Source organism: Neofelis nebulosa, chromosome 6 (genome assembly GCF_028018385.1).
Source record: "Neofelis nebulosa isolate mNeoNeb1 chromosome 6, mNeoNeb1.pri, whole genome shotgun sequence".
NCBI lineage: Eukaryota > Metazoa > Chordata > Mammalia > Carnivora > Felidae > Neofelis > Neofelis nebulosa.
The window spans coordinates 83,857,749-83,880,397 of NC_080787.1; the positions used below are offsets into that span (position 1 = coordinate 83,857,749).

A 22,649-nucleotide genomic window follows, 5' to 3' on the forward strand; every position below is an offset into this window, starting at 1 on the left:
CAGGGTTTATTTATATCATTGAAATAAGGATTATGTCAAAGATGCTGCTTGGGTCTGTTAATAAGTATGTATTGAGGACACATTTTATTGTCTTCTGGGTCCTATTTCACAGAGGAAATGTTTCCACAGTAAATTTTAGAGGAGGAAAGTGATTTCCAGGAAATTGGCCCTGTTTCAATTGAGGGTCTCTGGTGCTTGATTATATTGTGTTCTGGGAAGAGTAGCCTGAGATAAATAGCCCAAGGTGTCCCTTTGCTTATGTATTTCATGTCTCTCTGAGTTTAACTCTCATCTTGGTAACTTTAGGGTAGCTGGGTTTTTAGGCCAGAGAAAGTGTCTTACTCAGTCCTCCAGAATTGCCCCGTGTAGTGTTCCCAAAGCTAATGATAGAGCTAAAGGGCAGCCACTTATGGTGGAAAGGCTGATGTTGGTGCCTTCCCAATAGTGTTTATCCAACTCATGAGGCCAGGACCCAGGCTGAGTGAGGTCTCAGAGGGGAGTAAAGACGGAGGGGGAGCTGTGGCCTGGAGACAGGCAGTGCCTCTAAAAGGTCACTACAGGAGACACCAGTGCCAGTGGCTTAGGACAATTTGTGTTCTCACTGCAACCTCACAGAAGTTGTTAGATCTCCTTGAGTCTCGATAATCCACCTGGGAATTTCCAAAGGCTAAACTGAAAGTTAGATTTAGCTTCTTTCACTGAGTTAGAGTTTCGCAAAGGAAAGTCCTCTCCACAGGGAAGCAAAAACAGTAGATTCATGCTGAGAGCAAGTAATAAATAATGGTGATGTTCTGGCTCCAAAGCTGCCTCAACTCGTGATTTAGTGGCAGCTTGTGAAACACAATAAACCATTGACCTGTAGCAAGGCTTAGGTTAGATTGTGCCTTAGCCAGCAGAGGCCCTTTGTGCCATGACTCGCATGGAAGAGTGGCCAACACGACCCATGAGTTTGAGGCTTTGTGCATGACAGGGACAGAATCTATTATGCAAAAAGGTTGGTGGAGTGCTGAGTAGAGTGCCAGCAGTCTGTGGGAATATGAAAAGGGCTTGTCGGTGTTTACTCTGGAGGAGTGAGCTGTGGTCTCTTCTTTCTTGCCAAGAACAGAGCACCATCTTTCTCATCAGGTCGTAAATTGCACTTGAGGTCCATTTTGGGAAAACTTGTCACCATTCTGATGGGGAAATGCCAGTCTTGGAAATTCTTATAAAGTTAAGACTTGGGCAGTTTCTCATAGTATTACTTGTTTGGACATTAAGTGTACATCATCTGGAAACACTCCTGAAGATGTTTGAGATGGACATTAATGGCTTTACACACCTCCTGCAGCCACTGATCCAGTGGCCACATTCTCTTGTGACTACAAGGCATGCAGAAAGGGTTCTTTTTGAGTGAGGGGTCTGGGAAGATGCATGAGAAGAAAGCCATGTCCAAACCTAATTTATACTGGGAATAAGGATTTAGGATGCCAAAGGGAGGGTTCATGATAGAAATGCTGTGGACAGTGGATAAATCATAATAATGGAGCTGGATGTCCTGACCCATCACTGTGTAAATCCCTTAAATTCTACAACTGAACAGTGAGAAAAGATTATAAGATGTGGACAATCCCATTATTAATATATATTGTTACAGCTTAGACTTTTAATAAATAGCAGTGTTTGCTGTTGCTAAAATTATATGTGTTAAATATAAAAAGTTGGAAAGTATTAAAAATTATAAGGAAGAAAATACAAATCATTTCCCCTCATGGATTTTTAAATGGAGGGTTTTTTTTTTAATTTTAAGAAAGTGAATTTGAGTTTTAAATAGCATTAAGTGCTTTTTTATTGTGATAAAATGCGTGTAACATAAAATTTACCATTTTAACCGTTTTTTACTGTACACTCAGTGGCATTGAGTGCATTCACGTTGTTGTACAACCATTACCACCATCCATCTCCAGAATTTATTCTTGGATTAAGTGCTTTTAATGTGCACTGTTGTTGGTTATAGATTCCAGGGTGTTCGGTAAGTAGACTCAGCATTTCATTAAGGCTATTTATAGGTAGCAGTGCGTCCCTCTTTTCAAAATCCCCATGTTTTCTGTCTTATAATAGTCTCTCTTTCCTCTCTTGGGCTCAGGACAAGGGATGCCACAGGAGGTGCCTTTGCCCCTCTGTTGCTCCACCAGAACATTTTATGTATGCAAAACTCTTACCAACCAAATCCTAGAACCCAAGAAGGGAAGGGAGAGACCTTGGAGGTCATCCATCCCTCAACCCGAGGCACAGCAAGGTGACCGGTGTTTCCCAAGGCTGTGTAAGACTCACATCTCCTGACCCTCTTGCCCCGTACCCCTTCCTTCCTACGAGAAGTTTTCCACACTATTCACCTTTCTCCCCATTTCAGTTTGGACCCCAGTCTAGACTTGATTTGTCTTGACTGGACTTCCTGCGTACATGTCAGAGATGAGATTGCTCTTAGAGACTTTAGAACTCTCTCTTATCTTGACCATCTTACCTCCTCTCTAATGCAGTTGGGGCAAGAGTCAAGTTCCCTTTGGTGCCCTGATGGAGAAAGAGAAGGTCGGCAGTCCCAGGCATCTGATTATAGAAAAAGGGGTCAAATACATCATAAGTCAGTGAGGATGCTGTCATGAAATATCAGAAGAAGCTTCATAGACTTACACAATGACTTACACAGCTTGTAGTCCTGGAGTCCTCAGATGACACAGCATAAACCCCTCCATTGCTCTCGGCCCATAAAGTCAATTAAAAAAATACCTACCCATCATCAAATCATGAGTGTTGCTAACTGGCATGGCTGGATAGTGATTCCTCTGAGAGAAAGTGGGGAGTAGAGGACTCAATGGGGAGTAAAGATTGCTGGTTTAATTGCATCACACACACAGTCTAGCTTTACACAGATGTGACAGGCATATTCCCTCTGAACACTGCCTTTCCTTGGGGTGGTGGGTGAGTGCCTGACCCTCATTCCAAGGTCAGCTCTGGAGCTGTTTTGTGGTTGGTTTGAGATTCCCACTGAGTTTGTGAACAAAAATGCTCCACCTGGCAGGGTGACCAGTCTGTTGCAATCGAGGATGGAGATGTCCTTGTGTCAGAGTAGTGAGTGGTGCAGTGAGGGGTTGGGAGAGCTGACTGCTGTTCCTGCCTACGTGTCACTCTGCAGGGGGATCAGACCGCCTTGCACCGGGCCACAGTGGTGGGGAACACGGAAGTCATCGCGGCGCTCATCCAGGAGGGCTGTGCTCTGGACCGCCAAGACAAGGTGACATGGGGCATATCAGCCTGAGGACCCTGCTTGGGGAACTTGTGACGACTCAATATGTTATCATTGCTGAGTCCTATTTATCGTGAGTTAACATGGTAAATTCAGCCTTTCTTTTGCAAGAGTATCTAATATCCCAATAAATATTAATTTTTTTGATCCTTTACCCTGTTCTGTGGCAGCAGTGGGCAACCACATATGTATAAATGGTAAAGAAAAAGTCTAGAAATAATGATCTGTGGAGGCTTGGGTGGGGAAAGGGATGTGCCCTGGACTCTATTTCCAATTTTTTTTTTTGAAGGAAAGTGAGCAAGTTAATTTATTTAAACAATATTGGAAGAAAAACAATAAGCAAAATCAATTCTTTAACAAATCCCAATGACATATTGATTTGTTGCTTTTATTTATTTATTTTTGAGACACAGAGAAAGACAGAGCGCATGTGAGGGAGAAGAAGAGAGAGGAGGAGACACAAAATCCGAAGCAGGCTCCAGGCTCTGAGCTGTCAGCAAAGAGCCCGACACGGGGCTCGAACTCATGAACTGTGAGATATGGCCTCAGCCAAAGTCTGACGCTTTACCTACCGAGCCACCCAGGTGCCCCTGACTTGTTGCTTTTAAATTGTTAAACAGCCTCGGGGTGCCTGGGTGGCTCAGTCGGTTAAGCAACCGACTTCGGCTCAGGTCGTATCTCACGGTTCGTGAGTTCAAGCCCCGCGTCGGGCTCTGTGCTGACATCTCAGAGCCTGGAGCCTGCTTTGGATTCTGTGTCTCCTCTTCTCTCTGCCCCTCTCTCGCTTGTGCTCTGTCTTTTCTGTCTCTCAAAAATAAATAAATGTAATAAAAAAGTAAATAAGTTGTTAAACAGTCTTAAAACATGGAACTTCACAGTTAGGTGCAGTTCAGCCTCTGCTTTTTTAGACAACTTTTTATTACATGTTATATATATATACAGAAAAATGTGCACGTTAGACGTGTAAAGTTCCATGAGTGTTCACTAACAGAGCACATCTATGTGAGCCCCCAGATCAAGAAGCAGATCACATCAGCACACTGGAGGCCCCCTCAACAGTGCCCCCGTCCAGTCACTTTGACTTTTGCTTCCTGCGTTGTGCAGTCAGTCCCACTGCCCAGGCCGCACATCGCCACTGACCTTCCCAGCACCATTTCACTCTGTAGGGTCACTCCCCGACTATGGCCTTTGAGACCCTCGACTTCCACTTGTGGGTTGTCCACACCATTCAGCCTGTCTCGTGGTATGGACGAATAAAAGTCAGAGCCAGCGCCTGGACATGACTGGACAGTGCCCTGCACTCTGACCTGGAACAGCACAGGTGGTCTCTCTACATCTCCTCTCTGTGCTTCTCTCTCCCTGTAACCCCAACCCTCTCACCCCCACCCCACACACTTCACTGCATTTAATATTTCTTTTTCTGTAGGAAGTTAACCGAATACAGCTGTGTTTGTTAATTGATTGGGTTTTTTTTTTTAAAGCCACATATTGAGGACACTTGTTTATATTATTTACAACTCACTGCTTTCTTGGTGCCTGCTTATTCGGTCCCTGAGACGCTGGATTAAGCTGGGTCAGATTAAATTCGGGGAAAGAAAAAGAGAGGAGGAATCTGCCTCCCTGGTCCTTGGGCCCGGCAACTTACAGAGCTGGACTCTTCGTTTGCCTGGACTTTGCAGGGTTCTCTCTGGGGCCAGGAGCAGAGCAGAGCAGACCCCAAGGAGTGATGGAGGTGGGAAGGAATGAACATCATGCCTGCCGTCTTGATGTTGCTTTTTAAATGTGACCTGTGGATGAGCCTTTTTCAGCCAGGGTTCCCAGGGAGATTTAAGCCCTAATGCCTGAAGGCATCCATTGTACATCATAAATCTAAAATGGTACTTGTTACGTACTATTTCTGGGAGAATGGAGAAACTAGCCACTGAAATCATTTTCTGGGCTCTGGTTCAGATGAGAAGCTTTTTTTCTTTTTAGTGTTTATTTCTGAGAGAGAGAAAGAGAGAGTGTGAGAGCGAGCATGAGCGGGGGAGGGGCAGAAAGAGAGAGGGAGACACAGAATCTGAAGCAGGTTCCAGGCTCTGAGCTGTCAGCACAGAGCCCAGCGCGGGGCTCGAACTCCTGAGCTGTGAGATCATGACCTGAGCCGAAGCCGGACGCTTAACTGAGCCACCCAGGTGCCTCGACAAGCCTCTTTTGAAATCAAAAGGACCTGTGGTGTGGCCTAGAAATACACTACAATGTACTGATTATAATGAGATGACTTCGGTCTTGGGTAATGTGTCCTCTGTCTCTGTATGTGTTCCTCAGGATGGGAATACAGCCCTACACGAAGCGTCCTGGCACGGTTTTAGCCAGTCAGCCAAATTGCTCGTTAAAGCAGGAGCCAACGTGCTTGCCAAGAACAAGGTGAGGCCCAGCAGGTGCTAGAACTCCCCATTCACAGGTGAGGATGGCTATGGGCTTTTGTCCCTGTGGGAACCTCCTCTCTGAGCAGAGCAAGAGCTTAGGAGAGCATGTGGAACCTGGCAGGGGAAATGAAAACTTGGAACTCCATAGTGAACACAATCTCCGTGGTGAGCAAGACAAACTGGAGTGGCTTTGACTTCCTTTGAGCTCTCCTGGGACTCCCTGCTTTCCCATTGGTTTATTGGAGTGCGGTTAGGCAAGCAGGCCAGTAGCACCTGTTCTCCCTCATTTTCCTACCTGCCCTCCCAGCACTGCTCAGGTCTTATCCCCCTCTTCATGTGCTCATTATTACTGAATGCATCCCAGCATTATTTCAGAAGCCTCACAGCAGATTGGCCAGCCTGCCTCCCTCCTTCTGCATCCTGTTCCTCCCCTGCCCAGAAACCTTCCAGTAAAGCTCCTTAGCCTGGCACTGCCTCAGGCCTCCCTGGAGTGGCCTCAGTCTATGTCTGCAGCCTCTTCCCTGTGCCTTTCCTAGTATGTGCCTCCTGTGCTATCAGAGTGGGCTTACCCCTGCTCCCTGTGGGGTATCTCCCTCCTCATTCCTGCCTGTAGACCTCCAACTCAGGCTTCCAGGGCTGCAGCCGCACCCTCCCCAAAGGCGCATCAGGGTATTTCCTACAGGGCTCCCTTGGCACCACACACCGCTCTGTGATGTCATCTACTCGTTAAATGTTTCTCATGGTTCCCTCATGGGACAGAAGCTTGAATAAAAGAAGCAAGCCATGCATCATAATATTTCCAATAATGCCTGTTGGACTGGTGGCTTCTTCATTTCTTCACTGTGGTACATTGTGTGGAATGTGAGTTGTAGGTGAATCCATGGTGTACATTAGGTCCTCGAACTCTGAGAAGTAGGTGGTTCCTAGTTAATGGATAGGGAAGCCTAAGCTGGGAGCTGGTAGTCTTATCTAAGACACCTGACTTGTTTGTGACACAGGGCCGTAAACTATCCTGAGTCTGTCTACTCCACCACACTGCCTCCTATCCTGTGTAGGGCCCCAAAAGTATTGTGGAAAGCCACAAGTTCTCTATGGATAAAACAGCAGAAGCAAAGGTAGGTGTTATCCCAGAAGAAGGACTTCCATGTTCTGTACCAGCCACAGCCTCTGAGGAAGCTTCTAGAAAAGTCCTCTGCCACCCCCAGCTTTATTGAGGTATAACAGACAAATAAAATTATAAGATATTTAAAATGTACAAAGTGATGGCTTCATATATGTATACATGTCTTAAGACACCCATCATCTCACGTTTACCCTTTAAAACTTTTTTTTGATGAAAACATTGAAGTTCTAGTCTTTGTAAACTTCAGTTATACAATATAGTTTACCAACTGTCATCACCATGTTTTACATTAGATCCTTAGACCTTATTCATCGAAAAACTGAAAGTTTGTACTTACCAACCTCTCCCTATTTGCCCTACCCTCCACATCTAAGTGATACCATACAGTATTTATTTCTCTGTCTGGCTTGTTTCATTTAGCATACATAATGTGCTCCACGTTCATACGTGTCACAAATGATAGAGTTTCTCTCTTTTTTTTAAGAGTGAATCATATTCTGTTATATAAGAAAGGTTCTTCTTAGTAGATCAGCCCCTGTCTGGAAATAAGTACTTATTAGGATGGGAAAAATGCCTGCTACATAGATCTACCTAGGTCACGTTTTCGAAATGTCAGCTTCTGAGGTATAATCCATATACAATAAAGTTCATCTGTCTTGGGTATACTGTTGTATGAATTTTGGCAAAAGTATACAGTTGTGTAACCACCACCACAATCAAGATAATAGGATGTTTCCATCACCCCAAGGCTTCCTTTGTGCCCCTTGGTGGCGGTGTTCCCACCCACCACCCCCAGCTCCTGTTCTGCCTTCCCCAAAATGTCATACAAATGGAATCGTATAGTATGCAGCATTTTGTATCTGACTTCTTTAAGTCACTGCAAGTGACTTCCTTCAGTTAGCTTAATGTTTTTGAGATTCCTCCATGTTGTTACATGTGTGATTAATTAATTCCTTAAAAACATTTTTTTAATGTTTATTTTTTGAGAGACAGAGTAAGAGTGGGGGAGGGGCAGAGAGCGAGGGAGACCTAGAACACAAAGCAGACTCCAGGCTCTGAGCTGTCAGCACAAAGCCTGACACAGGGCTTGAACTCATGAACCGCGAGATCATGACCTGACTGAAGTCAGACACTTAACTGACTGAGTCACCCAGGTGCCCCTAATTCATTCCTTTTTATTGCTAAGTAATATTCCAGTGTATGAACATACCATAATTTATTTATGCTAACCCACGGTTTTTAATTTTCTTGATCCAAATGTTTTTCGGCATAATTAATATTTTCTTATTAGCAAAGCAGTTTGGTACATAGTTCTAGAACCATCAGATTTCTTTTATTTCATTCGTTTATTCAATACAGTTAGTAATCCCACGAAGCCAACACCTTTGAGACAAACTACTCCTTGTGCAGTAAGAATCACACAGCAAGCCAGGCACTGAGCCCTTCCACAGGGAATGGAGGGTTTAAAATGGGGGCAGATCCTTTGTTTTTGAGAGGGAAGCTAGCAGTGGCTCTCTACCTGGCTGTGCTTTAAAATCTCCTGGAAAACTTTCAACAAACGAAAAAGAGAGGGGAGAAAAAACAAACCTACCTGGTGACCAGGCCAAAGGTAACGGGCTGTCCCAGTTTCCCCTGAACTGAGGGGTTTCCTGGAATTTGGGACTTCATTAGTGCTAAAACCTGAGCTTCTCAGACCCCCCCCCGCCAGGCCAAGTAAATCAGAGCCCCTGGAAGCGTTGCAGCTGAGCACTGATAGTTTTAAAAGCTCCCGCAGGTGACTCTAAGGTGCAGCAGAAGGTTGATAACCACTGAGTTCACTAAACCCTCAGGTTTACAACCCCCAACTTCCTGGAGGGAGCAGTGAGGAAGAAAGATTCTACCAGGCTACTTAGAGCTAAGGGTATGAGAGGGGAGGTAAGTGAACCAGTGACGTACAGTTTTGTTGTGTGTGTGTTTTAATAAAACTCATTCCTCTTTTCAAGAGGTGAGGAACAGAACATCTGTGAGTGTGTCCAGACAGTGCTGTGTGATCCAGATCCTGGGTGAGGCAAAGCTGTAAACAGGCAATGAAATAGCTTTGAGCCCACACAGTTGCAGTCCCGACCCAGCTTTTTAGCTCAGCCGAACAATCACCGAGCTTATAGATTTAACCTCCGGTATGCTCCTAGGCCCTCTCTAACACTGAATCTCCTCTTGTGCTGCCTGCTTTTCTTGTTACTTTTCTTTATCAGCAGCTTTTGTGGGCACTGTTTGCATGGTTTTAAAAAGTTCTGTTCATGTCATGAATTCTTTCTGTAAGATTACTGTGGACATTATTCTGACCCTTGTTTGTCACTTTTACTTGGCATATTGAGGATAGAGTCCAAAAAGCTAGAGGGTTTCTATTTGTATGGTAAGTGATGGATATAATTGTATTTCCTGCTATGTGGGTACCTCATCCATAGTTCAAATTTTGATGTTTCAAGGAGAATACAAGAATGGACGATTTTCGAGAGGCTTACAAGTTGAATCTCAGTTACCTGCACTTATAGGAAGTGGCCTGTTTTGCCTTTACTCCAGGGGTGTTTTGTAGCCACAGCTATTATCTGTGTTGGCCAGGAACGATGCAGGCCTCTTCAAAAGGAATGGAACGTGGTGCTGTGTGCACAGCATTTTACCATTAAGTAAATACTCTCCTAGGCACTCTGAATTCATCCTCACAGCCTCAGGACGTAGGGGTCACACTCCATTTAACAGGTAAGGAATTCAAGACTGAGAATAGTTAAGAGCCTTGACCGGTGGGTGACTTTCAACTCGTAAGTTGTAGAGCTGGGACTTGGAACCAAGGTTTTATGACAGATGTGCCTCTTGTGCCCATTTGGATTCCACATTAAATGTTCTTGCCACTGAAACACCTCTGCTGGGATCATCAATCAGGAAGCAGAGAATTTGAGCGTTGACTATCTCCCTGTAAGCGTCACCCCTCTGCAAAGCCCGCCCGGCGCAGGTCTGGCGCAGGTCTGCCGAGAAGCTTGTCGCTAATGTGTCCTCCCTTCTCTTGCCTCTCTCCAAGGCGGGGAACACGGCTCTGCACCTGGCCTGCCAGAACAGCCACTCCCAGAGTACACGAGTCCTCCTGCTGGGCGGGTCCCGAGCCGACCTCAAAAATAACGTGGGTGAACAACACCGGCTTCTCTTGTGCTCTCTTGTGTCACCTAGGAAAATAACTCCGAAAGCATACTTGAGTGTTAACATCTGGAAAATGAAAATGTGAAAAGCATTTGGGGACTATCTATAAAGTATTCTTTTTTTTTTTTTTTTTTTTTTTTTTTTTTTTTTTTTTTGCTATGTCCTAAGGGGTTCTCTAGGGTCAGAAGAGTCATCAAGACTCAAACACTGTTTTTCTCCCCCCTTCTTTTCCCTTCACTCCTCAGCCTGGGTTTGTTTTAACATTTCTCACAGCGTGTGCTGGCAGATTAGCCTAAGAAACCTGCCCACATATTGTTGTACAGTTGATGCCATCCAGGGGAGGTCTGATGCTCCTTGGCCAGCATCTACAAATCAATTACCCAGGTGCCCTTGAGATGAGCCGATGGGTCAGTAGTTCTTAGAGAATGCTTGACTTTCAAGGTCACATGGGTGTACCTCCTCCCTCTAAAGCAGCCGTTTTTCCTTGGTAAGTCCCATGCCTCAGGCTCTCAACTAGAGATTGAGGCTTCCCCCCCCCCCCCCCCCCCCACACACACACACACAAAAAGGCTTAGTTGAGGTCTCCCTGAAGGCAGACTCTTCTACAGTGGGTCTCAGAATGCCCTGAACCTTGGCTTTGGGCTTGGCTCCTTTTTTTTTCCTCTTTAATTTTTATTAAAAAAAATTTTTAAACGTTTTATTTTTTGAGAGACTGAGACAAAGTGTGAGTAGGAGAGGGGCAGAGAGAGAGGGAGACACAGAATCCAAAGCAGGTTCCAGGCTCTGAGCGGTCAGCACAGAACCTGATGTGGGGCTCGAACCCATGAATTCGAGATCATGACCTGAGCCAAAGTCGGATGTTCAACTGACTGAACCACCCAGGCTTCCCACGTGTGCTCCTTCTTAATCCAGGGGAGAAGGTTATGCTGAGTGGTTGCCATCTCTAGACAAAGTTAGGATGAAAACCTCAAGAAAACACTGCAGAATGTCATGACTTTGTCTCCCGTTTTGTCTCTCTGGGAGCAGCTTAGCCTGTGACCACCAAGGAAGATCTTGATCCTGAGTTTTTCTGAATGTTCTGTTTTATGCCCAGTGATTGCTTCCTCATCAGCTCCCCAGACTACTCTGCCCCATATGAGATATTGGAGTCCTGCTAAAATGGGATGCAGCTCTAATTTTTTTAGAACACATGTGATCTTAAAATCTGACCGCTCTCCCTGCTGCCCTGTCCTTTGAGCCATGAGGAACCCATGATGGAAAAGGGCTCATTTTCAAAGTGGTGCTGTTGGTCTTAATTCGTTATACTCTGGAGCCTTTGGGCTGCAGGAGAGGCTGTGGTCAGTGGATTCTTATCAAGTGCTGGGTAAGCAGAGCCTGCCTTAGCTCTTGTGACGGCCTTGTGGGGGGCAGGCACCCAGTGTATGAGACCTGAAAGAGTCTGCATGGCAGAATGCAGGTGGGGCTGCAGACAGCACGGAGCTGCGAGTCTTGGAGTAGTGTCTACGGTAAAGGGAATCATTTCAATTCAGGCTGATACCCTCTAAAGAACATATGCTAGTCTGCCAGTTTTTTTAATGATTTTTTTTTTTAACTTTTTGTAATTGCTCAGATTGTGCTCAGAGTTTGATTTCTGTCCGCAGGCAGGCGATACCTGTTTGCACGTTGCTGCACGCTATAATCACTTGTCCATCATTAAGCTCCTCCTCAGTGCTTTCTGTTCTGTCCATGAAAAGAACCAGGTCAGTGCATGTGTCCTCCCCATGGCCGCCAGGCCCCATTCTCAACAAGGCTGACAGGTGTGTTAGCACAAATGCGGGCAGAGGTCTGGGACCGGGCCTGTGCTGCCCTTTGCATGTGTGTTCCACTGAGTCCCCGTGGTCCTGATTTATCTGGCCTCCTAGAGGGAAGAGAGCCTGCTCTTATTCCAGTGCGTATCTCCACATTTGCATATTAAACATATTCTGAAGATCTTGGGGCAGGTTTTGCTTTTAATGCTTTTTACAAAGGAAACCCACAAAGAAGACTGTGGCTTAGTAAATAAGCAAGGGAATTAGAGTTCTGTTCCTTGCCCTGCCACTTTAATCGGATGAAGTCTCTGGTCTCTGTAAAATTGGGTATGTGGCCTGTATCTGTCCGTATAGTGGGGGGTGTGCAATAAAGCTGTGATTACTACAGTGTTCCATGGAAATGTGCATGATTTTCAGTAGTTTAGATTTTTTTAAATGTCTTGGCATTTATTGATACCTAAATGATAAATTGTTTGACATTTCTGCATTTGGGTACATATATTTGAAGTTTTAAAAATCATTATTCAGGTTAACCATGCCCCATAACAGTGGTTTCTGATCCTGGCTGCATATAAGAATCAACAGGGCAATTATAAATACCATTCCTGAATCCTACCCGAGTTTAAATGACCAGAATCCAGGTAATGGGATTGTTAGAAAGTTTCTGACCTGAGTGTGCAGTCAGGATTGAGAACCACTGACACAGCTAAATACATCCTGTCATTCTGCAGCCCCCAACAGATTCTGGTCCATCAGATTACCTGTACCCAGCCCCCACTAACCAGTGGTTCTGCACCTTGGCAGGATGTTTCAGGCACCTGGGAGCTTTAAAAATCACCACGTCCAACCTACAATTCAGAACAATTAAATGCATGCCAGGGGCGGGACCCCAGCATCAGTAGTTAGTAAAGCTCCTCCACTGATTCCAGCATGCAGCCAGGATTAGAAACCACTGCCCAGTATACACAACTAAGTGACTTGGCAACGAACTAAACGTTTCCCTGGCTACTTTCAGTGGGGGAGGGCCATGGGATAGTGGCGTTTTCATGCTGCCCAGGAAAACAAGTTATCTGGAGCTTTACTTGATCACCCAATGGGAGAGGATGGATTATTTAACATTTGTATTGGCCTGGTTTATTCATAGCCTTCTGCTTGGGGAAACACCAGCGTTTACATATGGAATTGGCCCATCAAGCTCCATTTGTCTATAGCCTCCTTTCATGGTTGATTGTCTGAACTTTTTTTGATATATAAAGAAAATATGAACTTTATTATAGGCTATTTGGTAAGAGGTTGAAAACAGCTGGTCTTAAGTGAACACTGATTTTTTTCAGTGACTCCACCCAAAAGAAGAATACCCTGAGCCTGCAAAGTGATTCCTAGTGGGCCCTTCACATTCCAGCAGGTGGGAATGTGATCCCACGTGGGATCCTCCCCCCGTGTTTGTAGAAGTAACTACTTTCACAGCTTTTGCTCATTCTAGCGCTCAGAAATCAAGGGGCCCTCTGGGCAGAGGGATATGGTACAGAGCTCTGTGATGGCTAGCCTGCTGGCCCCTGGCTATCTGTCCGTCATCCTACCTTGGTGTAAAGCTTCAGGTCCCCATTCTCAACAACCCCAGATTGCCCCCCTGTCCTTCCCTGTGATTTCTAGTATCCTCAGTCAGAAAGGAATGCGATCTTTGTACATAGGTCATTTTAAAGCGATCTCTTTAAGGAGAACCACATAACCCTTGAGCAAAGGGTTCCCTATCAGTCTAAGGCCAATCCTAATTTGAAAAGCTACTTACCAGGCCATGGGATGAAAAGCCGGAAGGCTGTGAGCCATGATCAGATGGAGTTTAGCTGCCTTTCTTCTGATTTAATTTCAGGCCGGAGACACAGCACTTCATGTTGCTGCTGCCCTAAATCACAAGAAGGTGGTTAAAATCTTACTGGAAGCTGGAGCAGATGGAACCATTGTTAATAATGTAAGTTAAGCTGCAACAGTGTTTCTAGAAATCATTCCCACCCCTTTCCAGAATGGAGTGTGTTGTTACTTACCTCACCTCCTGCAGGGCACACAGCCTCCCTTAGCCTTACTTTATAAGAGATTAGAGGTCTGCTAACAGGAGAACCCCAGAGGCCGGCTTGAGGGAACCCTTGCTCATAGCAGCTCCATGAGTTGATGAGCCCTAAAGGTTCATCTCTAGACTCCTAGCTCAAGTGAGCATATGCTGGCAGGAAAAGGAAGGTCAGGGGTGTCTAAGTAAACTGACAAGTGGATGTTACTGAAAGTGAGTTCCTGCCCTGTAAACAGACCGGGTCCTCAGAAAAGTGGCCACATGACCATCAGATTAATCATCCTCAAAGCTCAAACTCCCTTTTCCAAAATCACCTTATTCCTTCCTTCTTTTTCTTAATATCCCACCCCACCATTGTTCCCTCTCTCTCCTAGGTCCTATGGCAGGCACCAGCTCAGGCACCCTTTCTTCCTTAAGGCTGACCTGTGGTCGGAAGTAGCACAGACTGACAGACTGAGAAAGGCTGGGGGTGGAACAGTTGTATGGAGAGTCCCCGCCTTCCTCCTCCTCTTCGACCTGTATTGGGTGGTGCACCAATGTGCCTGTCCCCTGATGCCTTTCCCTTCTTTTGAATCCCACTGTTATCAACTCCCTACTTTTTGGCTTCATCTCCCTAGAATCTCCATTATGGCCATAGCTACCTAATTGTCTCTCACAGTCCAGGTCCTGAAACTGTGTGGCTGTGCCCCAGTCTGCCCTTCCAAGTGCCTTCTCCACTTCTCCAGGGAAAATTCATTGCTTGGCTGGACTTTATGATCCTTTGTGTTTCTTCAACTAAATCTTCCCCTTTGGCCCTGTCTGATGTTTACATTCTCTCCTCTCTCTTCCAGGAAGCATTCCTTGGTGGGCAGGTATTCCAGAGCTTTGCTTCCTAGAGCACTTACCCTCTGTTGTTATTAATCGTTGGGCCCTCAGGTGTGATTTGGCCCCCTCATCGAATGGAGGAGGCTCAAGAGTGAGGCCAGGTCTTGTGTGCGATTGTATTTTGTTGGGCACGTGTAGGTGCTGGTGTGACTGAGCACAGAATTGCTGTCCCAGTTGGGCTAGGGTGCAGGGTTGGTCTCTCTTACTCACTTGTCCCCCACTTTGCCTTTCCTTAGGCAGGCCAGACTCCACTGGAGACTGCCCGCTACCACAATAATCCGGAAGTTGCTCTTCTCCTCACTAAAGCTCCCCAGGTAGGATTGATTACATTTTCCATTCTATTGATTATGTGGGGCTGCAAAGTTGTTGTGATTCTCTGGCCATCTACGAAAGCCAAATCAAACTAACTTAAATAGGAAACTGATGGGCTCACAACCAGGCAGTGGAAAAGGCAGGAATCCATTTGGGGCTTCTAAGATAACCAGAACAAGAGACTTCAAGTTCAGTAGGCTTGTCTTCATACACGGGCATCATTTCTTCCCCGTGGCTGGATCATTGGCATTACCAGCTTTGTGGACCATAACTCCACAGGTTCTCAGGGAAGAAGTTCTGGTTGCAGAAGAGGATCATGATTGGCGAGCTTGGGGCAAACGGCCTGAATGAGCAGGACAGGCACTTTAGGAAGATAGCTGCGTCCATCTGACTGTATGGTTAGAGGGGAGGAGCCTTTTCTAGAGAAAGGTGGGAGGAAGGGATCCCGGTCTGGGTGAACAAAAAAAAAAAAAAAAAAAAAAAAATTTTTTTTTCATACGATTGGTTTAATTTTTTTTCAGCAGGAGAAAAAAGAATAAAGTTACAAGATTCTTTTAATATTTTCACAATGTTTCACACGTCCATTAGAGGCAGTTAAGTATAAAATAGCTTTCTTTCCTTTTTTTATTGAATAATGGTATTTTAGGCATTTAAGTTAAAAAATTGATATCATTTGAGCTGAGATTGAAATCCTCTAACAGATTTAGTAATTTATAAGCTATTCATCATTTTAGTGCCCTGAAATAACTGTTTTTGTTCATATTCCCTTTCAGACACATGATTTGTACAATTGTGCCTACCCTTTTGTATGCTGCCCTTTATCTTAACTATAATAGAAAAACGTTCTGTAGTTCTCAAAATTACTCATCATAATGGAAGCCAGTATGCTTTTTTTGTTGTTGTTGCTGTCCAATATTTTGTTAACCTAAATGTCCAACGTTAAGGAAATGGTTTGTTTCCCCATCGGAGCTGCTCTGTATTACATTACAGTGAAAACTGATTTGTTTTCTACCTTATTCTGACTAATGTTGTGAGAAGATAAAGTCTCGGAGAGCCGGAGGAAGATTCCAGATACCAGCCTGCTGCATCAGAGCCTGATCCCAGTCAACCGAAGGGTCTGAATGGCCTTCGGGTCATTTAAATTTTAAAAACCTACCTGATATAACGAGCAGTTTGTGGAAGTAGTTAAGATTTTTGTCTTTGGAAAACTGGTCACCCTGTTCCCTGTGGAGTTAGTGCTTCTCAGTAGCATCTGGACATCCTTGGAGCCTCTGACAGGCATGAGTCAGGTGGTCCTTTGGAAAAAGTGTCCACCTCTTTCCAACTATTTGCAAACAAATCATTACTGGAGTCACATCCATGAATCCTGATAGCAAAAGGCTGGTCTCTTACAGATCAAAAAGTACAGGATGCTATAATAAATGTCAGAATTTATCTCTGTTATCTGGCATTTCAGTATTGGCAGTTTGGACAGCCAGCTGTGTCCTCAGCCATGTGAAGATCATCAAATTTTGTGGGGTGTAGTATCCCTCAAGGTACAGACTTACAGGCCTTTGATCCCCCTGTCCTTTGTCTCCAGAACTCAAGGATCTGTGTTCTTAGGGGAGAGGCTTTCCCATGGACCATTTTCCTATGTGGTTCTCCTTTACTGTTTCCATTTTATTTTATTTTTTTTTTTTATTTTTTTTTTTTTTTTAAATTTATTTTTGGGACAGAGAGAGACAGAGCATGAACAGGGGAGGGGCAGAGAGAGAGAGGGAGACACAGAATCGGAAACAGGCTCCAGGCTCCGAGCCATCAGCCCAGAGCCTGACGCGGGGCTCGAACTCACGGACCGCGAGATCGTGACCTGGCTGAAGTCGGACGCTTAACCGACTGCGCCACCCAGGCGCCCCTACTGTTTCCATTTTAAAAAATGACTTTAGTTTTTCCATGCCCATTTGAATAGCAAATAGGATGACATCTTATGGAAGTATTTTACACGATTGTATATGCTAAACCCTGTTCTCAATATGAACGAGGAACTTTAGAATATGCATAAAATTGTAAACATGTTGTTCTTTTGTTCTCAAGTTACAGAACTAGCTTTCCTCTTTTTGCGAAACAGGAAATTCCTTTGCCTTGGCACCTTAGTGGACTGTGGATTTCAATGGCTCACAGCAGTACTAAGATCTTTCTAAAGATCCATATTCCCCGATTTCGGTGAACTAGAAAAGATTGATGACGTTCCATTGGTAGATGATATGGTTCGCTGAGAAAGGCTGTACACCATGCAAAGTTATTTGCACTGGCTAATAACCTGGTCTGTGGAGGGAATTATTCTGATGATTTCGGTGACCTCTGAGTATCCCTTCTCATTTTAGATTGATATGTTCACAAATGCTTTTGAAAGTGAATTTTGGATTGATGCTGGGGCTGTATCCTGTTCTAAGAACCCATAAACCGAATGAGCAGTGGGCATTAGTCACTTCTTCTCATCAGACTTGACTTCCTAGTGAGTCTGAATTTAGTTTCAGAAATGGTTCTCAGACCTTTTGACTGGGGACATCTAATGTTCTAGAGGCCCATTAAGAGCTGTGTGTGAATTATATCTATTAATAGTGTCCATGTTTGAAATTTGAGAAATGTTAAAGATGGTAAGTTCATTTTGTAACAAATAGCATTGTCTTTATGAGCAATAACTATTTTTCAAAACAAAAGTTCCGGGAGAAGAGTAGGTAGCATTATGTTACATTGTTGCAAATCTCCTTACGTCTTAGTGGAAAGATGGAGGGCTGCCCTCTACTTCTGCACGTGACCCACTGGGGTGTCGTGTGCAGCTTCTGGCAAACACTGCTGTACAATCAATGAGAGGGAAAAAGCCGACATTGTTACACTGTCATGAAAATAATTTTAGTTTCGTGCACCCGGGGTTCCCTGGACACTTTCAGAGCTGTTGGCTTAGAGGATGAGAATACAATTTAAAAATCTGGTTTAGCCACAGGCAGATGTTGTCAGGAATTCTCCATTTAGATTGTACCGCTGTCCATAGAGGTTCTTCTTGTCATATGATGTCACTTGAATTTAATGAACACAAGAAAGTTGAACATTTAGATGAAAGCACTATGCTGAACTTCAGAGAACCCTTCTCTATCTACAGATGAAGACCATAAAATGTTTTATTGCAAAAAAAATTAGAGCTTGAAGAAGTATTTTCCCTTTCTGGACCTCCTTAGTGAAAGGGAGTGACTCTGGGGCTGGAAGTAAAAGGCCATGGGTTGAAAGCTTCTGCCAGCTCAAAGCTCTGTACTCTGGTTAAACTTCCTCTGGCCAATTAAGCAACTCGAGGGACCAAGGCAGGAGGGAGGCACCTAACAGTGCCCGAAAGTCCAGGGTATGCCAGCCACTTGCTTTGTCTTGGTTAATTCCATTAACTCCCCGCATTTACAGAATACGGAAAGGGCTAATAACTTGCCAGAAGATCCTACAGCTAGCTGCTGCTGAATTCCAAAATTGGGCTATCGGACCCCATGTCTACTTGCCTGTGTCTGTTCCACCTTCCTGCCCTCTCGGGCAGGCCAAATGCTTCCTTTTGGGGAACAGATACCTGCCCCATGGTTGGTACCATGGTTCACAGATGTACCTCAGTGTTTGAAGCAAACTAAAAACTGACTTGAATACAGTTTGGTCAAGAGAAAATATGATGGGCTAGTTCAGGTCCAGCGTACCAAGATAACGAGACACTGCCTGGCGTGGGCCGCTGTGTTGTGCGATGCCCAGGGGATGCCGTTCCTATCCTCGTCTGTGAGTGGTGTTCCCTGGAGTTAAGCAGTGCACAGCCTGCACACCCCCCTATGGTGACTGTGGCCTGGCACACAAATGCCTACTGTTGTCCTCGACCATAAGCTCCTTGAGATCGGGGACCATGTCCTACTTCCTGTAGGAGCCCAGCACAAGACCTCGGTGCCCAGCAGGCAGGCAGAGATGCGTGTTTGATGTGATTGCTTGGTCTCTCCCTAGGCTGGAAGTTCCACTAGATCAGAGCACCAGGTCCAAGGACAATGCTGTCACAACACTGTACACACCGTGGTTTGTAACCGTGCCTCTTGCCTCCTTCAGGTCTTGCGCTTCAGTCGTGGGCGAAGCCTGAGGAAAAAGAGAGAGAGGCTCAAGGAAGAGAGGAGAGCTCAGTCTGTGCCAAGAGATGAGGTGGCACAAAGCAAGGTGGGGGGTAGCTCTCCCGCCCCTCCCAAACGTCACCCCCTTACAGAGGGTGGGAAACAATCTGGCCGTTCCTTCTGGGTTCATCTGGCAGCGGCCGTGCCCTCCTCTGTCTCTCCTTTCCGCTGGTTCTTCAAACTGTTGTCCGTGTTTTCCCTTTGGTTTCATGTCCTCCACTCCTCCAGGATTTCAGATCGTGTGCCTGTGTTGCCAGTCTTTCTCGGCATCCTTGTCTGGGTATAGTTTCTAGCCCCATGTGTCTGTGGCCTCATCACTACTGTGTGGACAGCACTGCCTCTAATGCTGGGCCCTTAATGGTATAGGGCAGTGATTTTCAAAATGTAGTGTCCACTGTGCCATCTGGGACCTTGTTAGAAACACAGAGTTGGGGGCCTCACCTCAGACCCACTGGATCAGAAACTCTGGGAGGGGGCCCAGCAATCTGTTCGAACAAGCTCTTCAGGTGATTCTGGTGTGGACTAAAGTTTGACAACCACTGGCCTAGGTCGCTTCTTCTCTGTCGGCTTGGGGAATGGATTGAGGCTGCACTAGCCCATGTGATTCCTCTGTTGCAAATTTAGAAAAAGATGCCCCTTGGGCAGCCCAGCCCTGCTCAGGGTGCATAAGGCGAAGAGAGCCAGAACCGGATTTCAGCTCCCTCTGCTAGGTGCCCTTGTGCAGTGAACAGCTTGCACAACTGGAACGAACCATGCCTTTCAGCTCTCGCAGGAAGACTAGGATATAAAGACAACTTTTGGCACATAAGATTTTATACCGAGTGCTTATTGTTCTATTTCAAAATCCTCCTATCAGTTTTCAGGGTTAAGGCATTGTAACTCTGATTAAGTTCCTGTGAGTGAATTGTACATATTAATTTGTAAAAGTTCTTATAAGGACTAGAAATGTGATGTTTTCATTTCAGGGGGTTCTCCTACTCCATTATGAATTGTGAAGTCCAAGTTCAAAGAATAAATGGTTTTTTTGGTTGTTGTTGCTGTGGTTGAAATGCAAAAAAATTTAAAAATTTCTAATGCTGAGCTGTTTGTGGTAGCTTCCGGAAGCTCTAAGATATAGAATTAGACCCAAGACTCTGTTTACCTTGGCACCTAATGAAGTAAAAGCAAAATATTTAACCAACTGGGAAAGTCCTACATGTTCAGTTTAGACCACCAAGCAGTGTTCCCTCTTTGTCATCAGCTAAGGTTCCTGTGGGTCCTTTAGTGGATGCAATCTTGCAAACAGAATTTTACACCATTACAGAAGAAGGCAGAGGGGGCAATTAGAACTGGTTTCTGGGCACTTCTTTTTCCCCCCCCTCTGTAGGGAAGTGTCTCCGCAGGAGACACCCCCAGCAGTGAACAGGCTGCACCCAGAAAAGAAGAGGCCAGAGAAGATGTCCTGTCTGCCTCCCCAGAGCCCAAGGCGAAGGACAACAGGCAGAGAAAGTCAAGGCCCAAGGTCAGGAGGCACGTGAAGGCAGCCAAGGGAGGGCTGGGAGGCAGGTTGGCCAAGGGCCCTGGGATCGCATCATGCCCAGTAGCTAAAATGCCACTGGACTTGGCTTGCTGGTTTGGAGCCAGAGCACGAAAATTAAATCTGGGTAACTTCAAACACAAGGTTAATGTGCTGATCTATTTCTTTGGACATGTGGTGCTTACAGTGGAGTGCCGTGAGACAAAGCAAGACGAGGGTGAGATGGGAGCCATTGGATGGGGGCCAGTCTTGCCCATGTCACAGTGCTCAGGGGTGTGGTTGCTTCCTCTCCCACAGGCGTCAGCATTTTCTGACCCCACTCCACCAGCAGACCAACAGCCTGGACACCAGAAGAACTTGCATGCTCACAGTCACCCTAAAAAGAAGCCCAGGCACCGATGTTCACCGCCACCCCCTCCCCATGAGTTCAGAGCATACCAGCTCTACACGCTGTACCGGGGCAAGGACGGGAAGGTGATGCAGGTACTTCATGAGCCCTGTCTGGTCATAGGACCGTAGGCTTAAGCAAGGCTGTCTGTTTAACACTATTCCTGGGGGCTAATATCCACTTGCAGTGTTGACTTGGGAAGGCAATGAGCTTTGAAGATAAACCAGATGTCCCTCCCTACACTGCAGATACACTGCTGCTGCTGAGGCCCAGGCAAACGGGTAGTTACAAACCTTTGTGCACCATCCTTAAGTGACTAGGTAATCCTGAGGCTCCAGAGTAGATAAAAGCCACAAGGATTGGGACCGTGTCTTACCCACTCTGAAGCTTCTCAGTGCCTGTTGGACCCACAGCTTGGCCCATTGGACATCCCAAAGTTATGCCTCCTCCATCATCTGTATCCCCCTGGCATACTGACTGGCACTGGATGGGCACTCAAAACCAGTTTGTTGAAGGAGGGAATGAGTGGATTGATTCCTTTATTGTTCCCCTGTTAGGCACCAATAAATGGTTGTAGATGTGAACCCCTAATCAACAAGCTGGAGAACCAGTTGGAGGCAGCTGTGGAGGAGATCCGAGCAGAGCTGGGTTCGGTTCAGGATAAAATGAACACAAAGCTGGGGCATATGGACAACAAAACCCAGCACCAGGTCAGTGAGTTGCCCCCCCCACCCCAACCCCCATGGCCAGATGTTCTGTCAGGAAACGAAATCAGAAGCTGCCCACACTGAGCACCCTTTGTATTTTGCAGACTGAGCTGAGTACCTCGGGTGGACTCTCAGGGAAGAGGCTTATGTGATTTCTTCCAAGCACATTTATTCAAAGTTTTTAAGAACCTGCTTAAATTGCTTCTGATTATAAAAATGATATATACCTATTACAGAGAATTTTCTTTAAATGTGAAATTTAGAAAGGAAAAGAAATCCCCTACAAGCCCACCACAGTGAGAAATCACTAGTAACATTTGGGTTTATTCTCTTCCAGTCTCTTTATCTTTGTATCCTGGCCCCTTTCCCACTGCACACACAATCAGAACAATCCTGTCTCTAGGTTTCTTTATTTTGAAAATTTTCAAAGAAGAGAAACAGTGAAACAGTGCAATGAAAGCATGTCTACTCTCCACCTAGACTCAACCGTTTGTTAATATGTTGCCACATTTGTTTTGTGTCTCTCACATGCACCTGTCTTTCTCTTGAATCCTTTGAGATTTAGTTGGAGCCTGTCCTGACTTCTCACCTCTAAATACTTCAGAGTGCATCTTGACGAAGAGTAAGGACTTTCTCCTTTGTAGCACAATCCGTTATCATGTATGAGAAAATTAACAATGATTGCATCATATCCAGTCCGTATTGCGATTTATTCCGCTCTTCCAAAAGGTTTTCTTATAGCTTGTTTTTGTTTTAAATTCCAGCTCAGAATCCAGTGATTCTTTTGTGCATCTGGGTTATGTCTCTCTGGTTTCTTTTCATCTACAACAGTCTGATTCCTTCTTCCATCTTTTTCTTTATTCCTAGGATATTATCT

General features: G+C 45.3%; 1 protein-coding gene across 5 annotated transcripts in view; it reads left to right on the top strand.

Annotated features, from left to right (window-relative positions):
- ANKRD6 (ankyrin repeat domain 6) overlaps positions 1 to 22,649 on the top strand; it is an 83,733-nt gene that overhangs the window by 49,359 nt on the left and 11,725 nt on the right. For 2 of the 5 annotated variants that reach the window (XM_058734707.1, XM_058734706.1), the window contains exons 3-12: positions 3,170 to 3,268; positions 5,588 to 5,686; positions 9,864 to 9,962; positions 11,620 to 11,718; positions 13,637 to 13,735; positions 14,929 to 15,006; positions 19,103 to 19,207; positions 20,528 to 20,662; positions 20,975 to 21,160; positions 21,623 to 21,775. In XM_058734707.1, coding sequence (XP_058590690.1) covers positions 3,170 to 3,268; positions 5,588 to 5,686; positions 9,864 to 9,962; positions 11,620 to 11,718; positions 13,637 to 13,735; positions 14,929 to 15,006; positions 19,103 to 19,207; positions 20,528 to 20,662; positions 20,975 to 21,160; positions 21,623 to 21,775 — 1,152 coding nt within the window. The remainder of the gene's footprint in view (positions 1 to 3,169; positions 3,269 to 5,587; positions 5,687 to 9,863; positions 9,963 to 11,619; positions 11,719 to 13,636; positions 13,736 to 14,928; positions 15,007 to 19,102; positions 19,208 to 20,527; positions 20,663 to 20,974; positions 21,161 to 21,622; positions 21,776 to 22,649) is intronic. The other 3 variants (XM_058734709.1, XM_058734708.1, XM_058734710.1) reach the window with 2 other exon arrangements.